The 13148-nt window shown below is 38.6% G+C and overlaps 1 protein-coding gene across 2 annotated transcripts; it reads right to left on the bottom strand.

Moving 5' to 3' along the window:
- Nucleotides 1-419: 419 nt before the first annotated feature.
- On the bottom strand, nucleotides 420-6658 carry mrpl45 (mitochondrial ribosomal protein L45). 2 transcript variants are annotated; one of them, XM_063013015.1, is made up of 8 exons: nucleotides 6589-6658; nucleotides 5565-5760; nucleotides 5133-5250; nucleotides 3072-3170; nucleotides 2321-2369; nucleotides 2023-2172; nucleotides 1705-1878; nucleotides 420-586 (listed from the first exon to the last, which is right to left on the bottom strand). In XM_063013015.1, the coding sequence occupies exons 1-8, from the start codon at nucleotides 6649-6651 to the stop codon at nucleotides 488-490; spliced, it is 948 nt and encodes a 315-aa protein (XP_062869085.1). In that variant the 5' UTR covers nucleotides 6652-6658; the 3' UTR covers nucleotides 420-487. The 2 variants fall into 2 exon arrangements, with proteins under 2 accessions (XP_062869085.1, XP_062869086.1); XM_063013016.1 differs by lacking the exon at nucleotides 3072-3170.
- Nucleotides 6659-13148: the final 6490 nt, after the last annotated feature.

Below are 13148 nucleotides of genomic sequence, written 5' to 3' on the forward strand. Positions count from 1 at the left end.
AGACATCTGCACATGTAAAATGTATGCTCCTTTTTAGGCACTATATTCGGATCCTAATCTTGCTCTGTCCTGAGTGGCATACAGTATATCATTTATTTTATACAATACACCTAGATGTCACTGAAACACCTGAACTCAATAATTAGGAGGCATGTATGAATGCTTTTGGAAATATAGTGTATGTAAATAAGTAAACAAATCTCAAACAATACCATGCTTTGTAGTGTAAGCAGATGTGCACCATTTACTATACATTAAGTTTGAAAGCACCGAGCAGTCATTTGAAAATGCTTAAGTACCAAAGTTTCTGAGAAACTCTAAACTGACCCAGACATCGCAAACCAAGTTCAAAACCACGTTTACTGCACACGTTAGGTATAAAAATAAATAAATAATGAAAACACCGTCTACACAGTTTGAGTTACAGGTTTATTTCAAAAGACAAGATTTTATCTGTACAAATCATAGACATGCGCCACCCTGTGGCTTACTTATGCCACTGCACTGCCTTGGGTTTGGGCACCTCGTAATTTAGGCTCTCGAACTCCTCTTCTGGTTTTAGCTTGGGACCTGGAATCATAACAGTCTGGAAAAAGAAAATTAGTGTCAATTAAGAATTGCAACTATTTTAGTCTTGATTATTGTACCAAACGCTGTAAATTATTACACCGCATATCAGATCTTATGGTCAAGAGTTCAGTAGCTTAACCACGGTGCTATAAGGTCAGTGGTTAAGTACTGAGATATTAACCCAGAATGTTGGGCCAGTTTAATTGCATGGATTCCATTACAGTTGTAAGACACTTTGGATAAAATAGTCTGCTAAATGTAAATATATTTGTATATTGCCTTTGTGTGAATAAAATATAGTACAACTACGATACACCACTTCAAGAGTAAGCTTGTTAGTTTAAATTTCTTTTGTTTACAAATTCACATTGGTTGAGCTATAACAATGCTGACACCATTATAGCTATAAATATAAACGATAAATTACAGCTGTTAGGTTGAATTTAGTTCATGGTGTCATTCATCACTACAAAATTTTTTGAAATGAAAATGTCCAGCTGCTATTAACAGTGAAGGCCAGCAATAAACCAAATGTATTCTAAGCAGATGCTGACAATTGAGGATATTCCTTATGCTAACCCCAGTTGTTTGATTCAGAGTTACTAATGATCAATGATAAAGAACATATATTAATATATATCCAAGTAGAAACTTGGCTTTTTGATTTTGTGAGTTTTTACTTTGATAAAAAAAGACAATTTATGAAATACACAATTAATTGTGATGAGACTGAGATTTTAGATAAAAGTGAAGTGTTATGACACTGGTCCTGTTAGCAGTTTAAATATGTCTGCTACACCTACCATTTGATCTTGATATTTTGAAGAAATCATGAGTGAAAATTTAATCTTCCAAAATAATTTACAGGACCAAATAAGGTCCATATTGTAGACAGAACAGAGTTTTATACATTGTCAGTTTGCCATGTCTGTCTGATTTGCTGTTTGTAAGCTAAGCTAACTAATCCATTAAAAATGATATACATTAAAATCGATCTAATTCAGTCTCCTGACTGTAAATGTACTATTAGGCTTGAAAATGACAGACATTAGGAAACCCTGGTTTACAGCTACTAAATAGTTTATCACATCTAAAACATTTATAAGAAAAGACTGAACAATGAAATGAACAGACCTTGATTATGGGATCTTTAGGCGGTGCCCAGGCAGGGACAATCTTGCCATGAAGCCTCCAGCTGCCGTATGGGTTGACCAAGTGCCGCTCCATCACGAGGTACTCCAAAACGTCTCTGGGCTCCTCTTCATCCCCCAGCATCAATCGGCCAAATCGGTCATAGATCGCTAATGTCTTATTGACCATGAAAATGAAAAATAGAGCATAGATACATTTGGTGGGGAAAAAACCCACTGCTGCTTAGAAACAACTCTAAATTGAACTTCATACAATAGCGCACAAATTCACAGACACAGTGTCACTGCTGTTTTCACTCACCTGTCTGGAGTGCATGCGGATCGTCACCTGACCGTACAAATTGCCCTTGCTGATCATGTCAGGGCATCTGGCATGGACCAAACGCGGTGGCTCCAAAGACTCAATGAAGTGCCAGCGCAGCGTTTTAAGCCTATTACCTCGAACCATTTCCTTTAAAACAGGAGCGGCATGTTAAAATTGATTTAAACCACTCTTCTAGGCTCACACTTTTGTTTGATCCATGTGATGTATAAAATGATACAATCACTTCTGCATTTAAAACAAATAAATCATTCATTAAACAGATTGGTATACATACAGGGTAACACCTTTCTGTGACCAAAGAATGAAGTTTCTCTTTGTTGAACCTGGAAATGGAGAGAGAAAAAAGAGAACATTTTGATTCCAACCCTAAAGGTAAAGTCAGAAATTTTGATTGAAGATAAACATTTTTAAACCCAAAATTTTCTATTTTTACATCAAAGCCAATAATATAAAGATACACCGATTAGGCATTACATTATGACCACCTTCTAATATTGTGTTGGTCCCCCTTTTGCTGCCCCAAACGCAACAAACTGTGATGCACTGTGTAATCTGACAGCTTTTTATCAAAACCAGCATTAACTTCTTCAGCAATATGAGTGACAGTAGCTCATCTGTTGGATCAATGAGGCTTCGCCGCCCATGACCCTGTCGCCGGTTTACCACTATTCCTTCCTTGGACCACTTTTGATAGATACTGACCACTGCAGACCGGGAACACCCCACAACAGCTGCAGTTTTGGAGATGCTCTGACCCAGTCGTCCAGCCATCACAATTTGGTCCTTGTCAATCTCACTCAAATACTTACGCTTGTGCCCATTTTTTCTGCTTCTAACACATTAACTCTGAGGATAAAATATTCACTTGCTGCCTAATATATCCCACCCACTAACAGGTGCCGTGATGAAGAGATAGTCAGTGTTATTCACTTCACCTGTCAGTGGTCATAATGTTATGCCTCGTCGCTATATTTGTCCATATTTAATGCAAATAAGCATTAAAAAAATACAACACTGTTTCTTACTGAGTGAGAGACAAATGGGCCTCGATGAAGATTTCCTGAGCTCTGACAGGAAACTCCTTTGTGGAAAATTCTGGATCATGGTCCTTTATTTTACGGATTCTATAAAATGAAATACCATCAAATATTGCAATAATAAGAAATATTACAGCGTAATGCTGGTAGAACTCAGAGCACAATGCATACCAGTCAATAACTCATTTAAAAAGTTAATTTAAATCAGTTTAAAATGCAAATATTTTTCAAACTTGGTCCTGGTGGATATCAGTCTTAGTGAGATATTGTGTTTTCTCTTCTAACACACTATATTAGGCCTATGAAATATTTAATGACATAATGAGCTAAAGCTGCTTGTGTCTAGTATTAATGTAGAGAGCTAAGATGTAGGATACTGACATATGTGAACTGCAGTGCCTTGCAAAAGTATTCAGCCCCCTTGAACTTTTTAACCTTTTGCCACATTTCAGGCTTCAAACATAACGATATGAAATTGTAATTTTTTGTGAAGAATCAACAACAAGTGGGACACAATCGTGAAGTGGAACGAAATTTATTGGATATTTTAAACTTTTTTTAGAAATAAAAAACTGAAAAGTGGGGCGTGCAATATTATTCAGCCCCCTTGCGTTAATACTTTGTAGCGCCACCTTTTGCTGCGATTACAGCTGCAAGTCGCTTGGGGTATGTCTCTATCAGTTTTGCACATCGAGAGACAGAAATTTTTGCCCATTCTTCCTTGCAAAACAGCTCGAGCTCAGTGAGGTTGGATGGAGAGCGTTTGTGAACAGCAGTTTTCAGCTCTTTCCACAGATTCTCGATGGGATTCAGGTCTGGACTTTGACTTGGCCATTCTAACACCTGGATACGTTTATTTGTGAACCATTCCATTGTAGATTTTGCTTTATGTTTTGGATCATTGTCTTGTTGGAAGATAAATCTCCGTCCCAGTCTCAGGTCTTTTGCAGACTGCAACAGGCTTTCTTCCAGAATGGTCCTGTATTTGGCTCCATCCATCTTCCCATCAATTTTAACCATCTTCCCTGTCCCTGCTGAAGAAAAGCAGGCCCAAACCATGATGCTGCCACCACCATGTTTGACAGTGGGGATGGTGTGTTCAGGGTGATGAGCTGTGTTGCTTTTACGCCAAACATAACGTTTTGTATTGTGGCCAAAAAGTTCGATTTTGGTTTCATCTGACCAGAGCACCCTCTTCCACATGTTTGGTGTGTCTGCCAGGTGACTTTTTATAGATATCTTTGAGAAATGGCTTTCTTCTTGCCACTCTTCCATAAAGGCCAGATTTGTGCAGTGTACGACTGATTGTGTCCTATGGACAGAGTCTCCCACCTCAGCTGTAGATCTCTGCAGTTCATTCAGAGTGATCATGGGCCTCTTGGCTGCATCTCTGATCAGTCTTCTCCTTGTTTGAGCTGAAAGTTTAGAGGGACGGCCGGGTCTTGGTAGATTTGCAGTGGTCTGATACTCCTTCCATTTCAATATGATCGCTTGCACAGTGCTCCTTGAGATGTTTAAAGCTTGGGAAATCTTTTTGTATCCAAATCCGGCTTTAAACTTCTCCACAACAGTATCTCGGACCTGCCTGGTGTGTTCCTTGGTCTTCATGATGCTCTCTGCGCTTTAAACAGAACTCTGAGACTGTCACAGAGCAGGTGCATTTATACGGAGACTTGATTACACACAGGTGGATTCTATTTATCACCATCAGTCATTTAGGTCAACATTGGATCATTCAGAGATCCTCACTGAACTTCTGGAGTGAGTTTGCTGCACTGAAAGTAAAGGGGCTGAATAATATTGCACGCCCCACTTTTTAGTTTTTTATTTCTAAAAAAAGTTTAAAATATCCAATAAATTTCGTTCTACTTCACGATTGTGTCCCACTTGTTGTTGATTCTTCACAAAAAATTACAATTTCATATCGTTATGTTTGAAGCCTGAAATGTGGCAAAAGGTTAAAAAGTTCAAGGGGGCTGAATACTTTTGCAAGGCACTGTATGTGGTAATACAGCAAAGCATGTGATATGAAATGCTGTTCAATCTTACGCTAGCTGTGATGCGGCACTCTGTCGAAGCTGCTCTGTGCGCTGTTTCAGTCCCTCTTTGGACAGAGTGGAGTGGCGAGCATCACCCTCAGGAGGGATGTATGGATCAAAGATTCCAGCTGTCACAAGCATGTCAAGAACATACATAATGTGTGAAATGGGTGGGCTCTTTTTCTTCATGACTACAATAGACACCACTCTTGAAGGAGAACGTTTTACCAGATCTCAGAAAGCGTTTATTGGTATTTTTGCCAGTAAAGTCAAATTTATTTACATCAAATTGAAGCATATTATTTCTTTTAGACATCTAGTAGCAATGGGTGTGGATGAAACACCTTAAATCATACATTAGGAGAGGTGTCCAAATACCTTTGGCTAGATAGTGTAAGCTATCTACACACTAGTAAGAATTAAGCATGTTTTGCTGGTGTACCTGTGCATGAAATGTTGATGGGTCTCTCCATGTACTCCTGTCTGATTACCACCCCGGCTGCCCGTGCCTTTGCCTCCTGCTCAGCATGTGTTTTCTCCTTTAGACCCACAGCAGGAGGAATAAAGTAGCGTTTTTTACCCCGGATGGGGATTACAGCAGCCTGGGGACACTGCACCTCCAGTAATGGGCCAGCATACTGCAAACAGATGTATGGCATTAAGGAAACAATTACTAGGTTATTTAATGTATTTGTCATTTCACACAAGTTTAATTTATTAGATGTGCCTGTCACCCATTGAGTAGCAGTTATATGGACGTAATTGACTTGTTCATGAAAGAGGTCAGAGGAGAATGGTCAGACTGGCAACAGTAAACAGATCAACATTAAAACCATTGCCAGGTCTAATGAATCCTGGTATTTCAGTATAATGAGGGTCAGGATGTTGTGGTGTAATCAATGTGAAACCATGGATTCAACCCTCTTTGTGTCAACAGTTCAGACTTGTGGTTACGTAAAGGTATATATAAAATGTATTCATGGCACACATTGGACTCACTAATCATTTTAAACAGGTTCTGTGTACATTACAACGAGCAAAGCAAAGAGACACGTGTATAGACAATAAAAGATGTTTTAAATTTGAACACTTTAGGACCTAATAGAGGTTTAATTAATTATAATTAAAGTACCAATACCATGCACCATGTACCAATAATTTAGGCTGCGTCTGTATCCATACATCAGTAAACTGTGACTGCGTTTTAAAACCCACACTAAGGTACTCACCCATACTAATGAGTGTGTAAGATTAATGTCCTACACATGCAGTCTGTATGTAACACACTGTTTAGTACAGTAGTGAAGTACAGTGACAGTTACAATTACACTGAAGTCATCTGAAATCATAGTGGGCAGAAATTCGCTTCTCAGTCTGTATTGTATAACCGTTTGGTTCCAAAAGACAAAACAAAACCACATAATATAAATTAATAACAAATGTATTGATAGAACACAGTTCCATACCTTTAAATTGGTGCATGTTGACTTGGTAATAATTTTCAACGTCCTACAGATGGACGTCGCCATTTTACCAACTTCTTCCTGTTCTATACGTGAATGTTATTTAGTACAAAGTCGTAGCAGCGCCCCCTGTAGAAAGGAGAGTGATTGCCGTAAATAGATTAAGAGTGCAAAAACGTTAACAGTGCTTTAAAATATTATTTATAACTATATAATAATAATAATAATAATAATAATAATGCATCATGTAGTGAATGTGGCTTCGAACGTGATGTCAGAAAACACACAACCGCCACATGACGTTGCTTAGGTGGAAAACACGGTAGTACCAACTTTAAATGCCATCCAATTATTTACAACTTAGAAAAAGATGTTACATTTAGGTTAGTCGCAACAGACCATTAAATACACTTCATGTAAACATCTAGAACAAAATTTTATTCACGTTTTATGTGACCGTCCGTACTTTTCTATTCGGTGCCCAGACATCCGAAGTTGCAAAAACTCATTTCAGGGAGGTACCCCCGAACCTTGGGATGTCTGGGTGCCATTTTCAGTTTGTATGCTCGAGTGGTGGGCGGATCGATCCAAATATCGATATTATTGATACCAGCGTTGGTATTGGAATCGGATCAATACTAGTGCGATGGGATCGATACGTTAGTTTTACTTTTTCACCGATACATTCAGCACGTTTCTCCTGTTTCATGAGAAAGTAAAGACCATGATGTGTGTACAGACAGTAGCAGCTCCTCTCACATCCTACATGCTCACCTCGCTCCTTCCCTCCTGCTCTGCTGTGTTTTGTTGTGGTACCGTCACGTTATGTTGTTAAAATCCTAACAGACATCAGTACATTGGTAGGCATTGGAAGATTGTAAGTTTTTGAATACTTTGCTTTGCAGATACAGAAATAGGGGCAATTTTATGGAAATAATAGCGTAAACTATACATACGTAAAGTACGCACTTTGCGCACCCTACGCAGCCTACGCAAATGAAACGGAGCATGCGTAGTGGGGCTCTTATTCAGCGTTTTTAGCTGCGTCTGAAATCGCATACTTCCATACTCAATAGTACGCGAAAGCGGTTAGTATGCCCGAATACATTGTGTTTTAGTCAATGAGAGCTCTTTTCCTTTGACTTTGTGCTTATAAATGTAAACAGAATAGCATCGATTTTTTTATTTTAAATTAACTAGCACACATACAGGGGTTGGACAATGAAACTGAAACACCTGTCATTTTAGTGTGGGAGGTTTCATGGCTAAATTGGACCAGTCTGGTGGCCAATCTTCATTAATTGCACATTGCACCAGTAAGAGCAGAGTGTGAAGGTTCAATTAGCAGGGTAAGAGCACAGTTTTGCTCAAAATATTGCAATGCACACAACATTATGGGTGACATACCAGAGTTCAAAAGAGGACAAATTGTTGGTGCACGTCTTGCTGGCGCATCTGTGACCAAGACAGCAAGTCTTTGTGATGTATCAAGAGCCACGGTATCCAGGGTAATGTCAGCATACCACCAAGAAGGACAAACCACATCCAACAGGATTAACTGTGGACGCAAGAGGAAGCTGTCTGAAAGGGATGTTCGGGTGCTAACCCGGATTGTATCCAAAAAACATAAAACCACGGCTGCCCAAATCACGGCAGAATTAAATGTGCACCTCAACTCTCCTGTTTCCACCAGAACTGTCCGTCGGGAGCTCCACAGGGTCAATATACACGGCCGGGCTGCTATAGCCAAACCTTTGGTCACTCGTGCCAATGCCAAACGTCGGTTTCAATGGTGCAAGGAGCGCAAATCTTGGGCTGTGGACAATGTGAAACATGTATTGTTCTCTGATGAGTCCACCTTTACTGTTTTCCCCACATCCGGGAGAGTTACGGTGTGGAGAAGCCCCAAAGAAGCGTACCACCCAGACTGTTGCATGCCCAGAGTGAAGCATGGGGGTGGACCAGTGATGGTTTGGGCTGCCATATCATGGCATTCCCTTGGCCCAATACTCGTGCTAGATGGGCGCGTCACTGCCAAGGACTACCGAACCATTCTGGAGGACCATGTGCATCCAATGGCAGTGCCGTGTATCAGGATGACAATGCACCAATACACACAGCAAGACTGGTGAAAGATTGGTTTGATGAACATGAAAGTGAAGTTGAACATCTCCCATGGCCTGCACAGTCACCAGATCTAAATATTATTGAGCCACTTTGGGGTGTTTTGGAGAAGCGAGTCAGGAAACGTTTTCCTCCACCAGCATCACGTAGTGACCTGGCCACTATCCTGCAAGAAGAATGGCTTAAAATCCCTCTGACCACTGTGCAGGACTTGTATATGTCATTTCCAAGACGAATTGACGCTGTATTGGCCGCAAAAGGAGGCCCTACACCATACTAATAAATTATTGTGGTCTAAAACCAGGTGTTTCAGTTTCATTGTCCAACCCCTGTATATTCGGTCACTATTAAAAATTTACAAATTTATTCACCCAGCAAACACAACTATGTGGTATGACTTAGCCTCTTTGTGGTGATACGCCATGTTGGTAACGTTGTGAGAAAGTAAAGCACCAGAAACAAGAAATCGAACCGCTTTAAACAACTGAATTTATCTACAACCCTACTGAGAGCAGCTACTTACAGAAAATGTATGTATTACAATAATAAACTTAAAGGTCATGAACATTCATTCAGATTTAGCAATTTGATGACGCATCTGTAAAATAATGTAAAATAATTCAATGTCCAAACATTCGAGTGCAACCACAGAACAACATAGCACAGCAGGAGACTATCATTTCTAATATCTTCCCTACACACTCACTTCCTATGCCCTAGCAGAGTACACTTAACACTTTTAAAAGGCCAGACAATATATTTGTAATTCACATTACATGACAGCATCTACCTTAATTATTAAAAAAAGTATCAGTAACGGTACTGGCGATACTGGTCCTGTATTTACTTGGTATCGGATCAATACCAAATTTCGAAACCCACAGTTTAGCTGCATTAAAGGTTTAACAGCTATCAAATATCTTACAAATAAGCACTTAATACATGTAACATTAAAATTTAAAACTTGTAATAGTATTACATAACTCTTATATAATAAAGACGTGTTACAGAAATTTAGCGCTAGTAAACGCGTATTTAGCCAACTGCATGTTAAAGCTGTAGTGAATATATGTAGCACTCCATATTACTTTTATTTATAGTTTTAAAATATATTGTACATGCTAGAACAGTTTTAATTATGGACATGTTTTCTCTTATAATAAAGTAAACAAGTGAAGACAAATGTACATTGTGTGTGTGTGTGTGTGTGTGTGTGTGTGTGTGTGTGTCTTGTGCATTGTATTGTACGATTGTATAGCTTGCATTTTACTCAAGCATTTGTGGACATCACACATTTATAACACTGGACGTCGCTGTTATATTTAGATTAGCAGGGCAGCACGTGTTTCAGTCTCTCTCCCTTGGCAATGTCACTATTTTAAGGCCATTGTTGTGTAAATAAAGACTACTGACTCCAGTGTTTGTGTTAACAGTCTGCATCTGAATTTAACGTGTTGGTATTAACATGTTGGTATTCTTTGATTGTAAAAAAAAAAAAAAGCCAGTTCTAGATATGTGTGATTAACCAACTATAACCAAAATATTTAAAACGTTAGTTTGGTTGAATGCCCGTGTACGAATTGCACATGGTTATTATTGTTTGCTTCGTTTGAGACAGTGGTAGCTCAGTGGTTGAGGTACGGTACTAGTGAGCATTAGATTGCTGGTTCAAGCCCCACCATCACCAAGTTGCCACTGTTGGGCCCCTGAGCAAGACCCTTAACTCTCAATTGCTTGAATTGCATACAGTGAGTAGTGTAAGTTGCTTTGGATAAAAGTGTCTGCTAAATGCCACAAATGTATGTAAAATGTTATTATTATCACATGCTAATCAACCACAAGACTTTCACTTTATGCATGTTTTTAAAGGTGGAAGGAAACCAGAGTACCAGGGAGTCTTTGTAGTCTACATCTGTAGTATATTTATTATATTTATATTTCATTAAAAATATTTTAATTAGTTTCACTGTAATTTATACAATTTCAAGTGACCATGTTTAAATATCAGCAATTGTTGTAGGCTTTTACATACATTTTAAAGTTTTTTTTACACTTTTGAAATTTAGCCTTTAATAATTGTGATGAGTGACTGGACAGAAAATGTCAAATACCCATTAAATATAAAAAAAACCATGCTGTTATTTATTTAGTCTAGCCAATAGGGAACATTTCCAGCTCAGTATATTGGTATAATTATGGCAAAAAGCATTTTTGTGGCTTGGGATAAAGCCATGACTTGTGTTTATAATGTTTTTCAAATGTTTAGGTGTAATACATTTTCACTCAGACTGGTCAAATGTAAATAGTATTGTACAATGGGATCTAAACAATCACTGTAAACAAATTTGGATACTAAAAAAATAAATTGTCCTGTTTTTAATATGCCATTTTAATCCACACAACACCAGACTACTAAACAGGCAAAGTGTTTCTTGTCGATATGTTAGTATGTGTGTAAAAGAACATGTAAAAACCCATATACTTTAGCACTATAAAAATGTCAACCACAAAGATCTTTGCTCAAAATATTTTATCATACTGGGAAGTTGTGAGTTAACCAGTTTGTCCTTGAGAAGGCTCAATCATTTACATTCACTAATGTTCCAAAGATGTGAATCCAAAGTGCATCTCACTGAATCATAATATAACAATAACATTAACGGCAGAAGCTGTTTGTATCCAACCACTCCTTTCTTACATACTACATACCAATAGTGTGTGAGGAAAAATAAATATGCCTTAGAGCGGGTAGATTTGGCAGCATCGTTTACTGCTAATATGGAAATACCGAGTCAGAGAATGACTCCATCCCAACTGGCTCACTATACTAGAGAAGAACATAAGGTATAAAAATGTTTTATCCAGGGTAGTTCAACAAGAGCCTTTGCCATTCAGCCAATGATAGTGGCGTCATCCAATTTATAGTGGCATGGAACAGTTGGCTGGTCATCTGGAAAGTTAATTGCCAGTGGCATTTGTAGGCCCACTGCTAATGCAAGTCAGATTTTCTGTACAGATTGCTTTTAAAAACACATGTTTAGATACAAGGTTTGCCTAACATAGGTAAAAGTGAAATTCATTTTGTGGACATCATTCGGCACCCACAGCCCCCACTCTGCGTTTACTGTAAACTTGGCTGTGTAGGTCAGACTCTATGAAGACACCAAGGCAAAATAGGTTCTTGTGGATATAAAAACAAGCCCCTTGCTCTGTGGTAACTGCTTTAACAGATCTGTTAAATATTATTTTAAAGCAACCAAATTTACTAAAAAGTCATTTGTTCAGCCACAAAATGTGAATGTTTTAGAATAGGGGTTCCCAACACTTTACATCTTGTGGCCCACCCACATGTGAAATTTTAAACTATTTCTCAAGCTTCAAGATCATGAACCCAGATAACGAGCTCTGGCGTGCATAAATAGAGGCAGGGCTCTTTATTAAATGCACAAAGATGCTTTTTGTTTACAAATGTACACTGGCTTGGAATGGAATGCATTCTTGCTACATGTTGTGCAAAAAATCCATAAAACCCAAGTACAACTACAACTATATTGTATGTCATTCTCTAACTGGCAAGAACATTTAGCTGGTGCATACATTCATTAACCAATTTTACGAGCTACACCTTTGATACGCAGTCTGGGGGTATACACTGTATCAGATGTAATGTTATGTATACTTTTTTCCTCCCTCTGTCACTGCAGTGACGAGGGAGTGTGTTCTGGTATGAGTGTAATGGCAGCAGTGTTGGAATGTTTAAACATAGTCAGTGCTGTGACAAAAATAATCCTTTAACCAAAGATACACAGCCTATAGGGTCATGTGATCAAAATGCCTCCACTGATAAAATACTAGAGGATTAACAGTATGCATAAAAAAAATCTAAAATCTGTAATTATACACCTACAATGTGTGTAAACTGGGTTTTTGTGCCTTATAAACTGGGCAGAAAATGGAAACAAACAAAAAAACCTCAGAAATGCTGTTTCATATAATACACCAATATTGGCTGTGCATAAAAGATAGGTTAACCCAAGTGAATGGGGTGTCTTACTTTCCTTAGGTACAGCAGATGTGAATTGCACAACTAGCCACTGATTAAAATGTGCACAGCATTAAAACCTGAGGGACTTTGATAAGGGCCAAATCATCATGACCAGATGAATGGGTCAATCTCCAAAACAGCACTTGCAGTGGTCTGAGGAAGGGCAAGGAACAAAGTGCCAGCAGGTTGTCAGGCAGCCAAGATTCACTGATGCCACAGAACATAAAGAATTCTTGAATTAAGTAACAGAAGAGCTACTGTGGCTTAAATTGCAGATCGTATCAATACTGCTGATTAAGTGAATGTCACACAATGCAGTTGACCCTTTAGTATATGGGGCTTCAAAGTCACAGGCTGGTCAAAATCTCACGCTAAAACCCCTAGAATGGTCCCA

The sequence above is a fragment of the Trichomycterus rosablanca genome, chromosome 17, assembly GCF_030014385.1.
Source record: "Trichomycterus rosablanca isolate fTriRos1 chromosome 17, fTriRos1.hap1, whole genome shotgun sequence".
NCBI lineage: Eukaryota > Metazoa > Chordata > Actinopteri > Siluriformes > Trichomycteridae > Trichomycterus > Trichomycterus rosablanca.

Coding starts and splice junctions, on each gene's coding strand:
- mrpl45 (XM_063013015.1), bottom strand. CDS start 6,651: ATGGCGACGTCCATCTGTAGGACGTTGAAAATTATTACCAAGTCAACA. Junction 5,761..6,588: donor CAACATGCACCAATTTAAAG/GTATGGAACTGT, acceptor ATCTGTTTGCAG/TATGCTGGCCCATTACTGGA. Junction 2,370..3,071: donor GCCCATTTGTCTCTCACTCA/GTAAGAAACAGT, acceptor CTCCATTTCCAG/GTTCAACAAAGAGAAACTTC.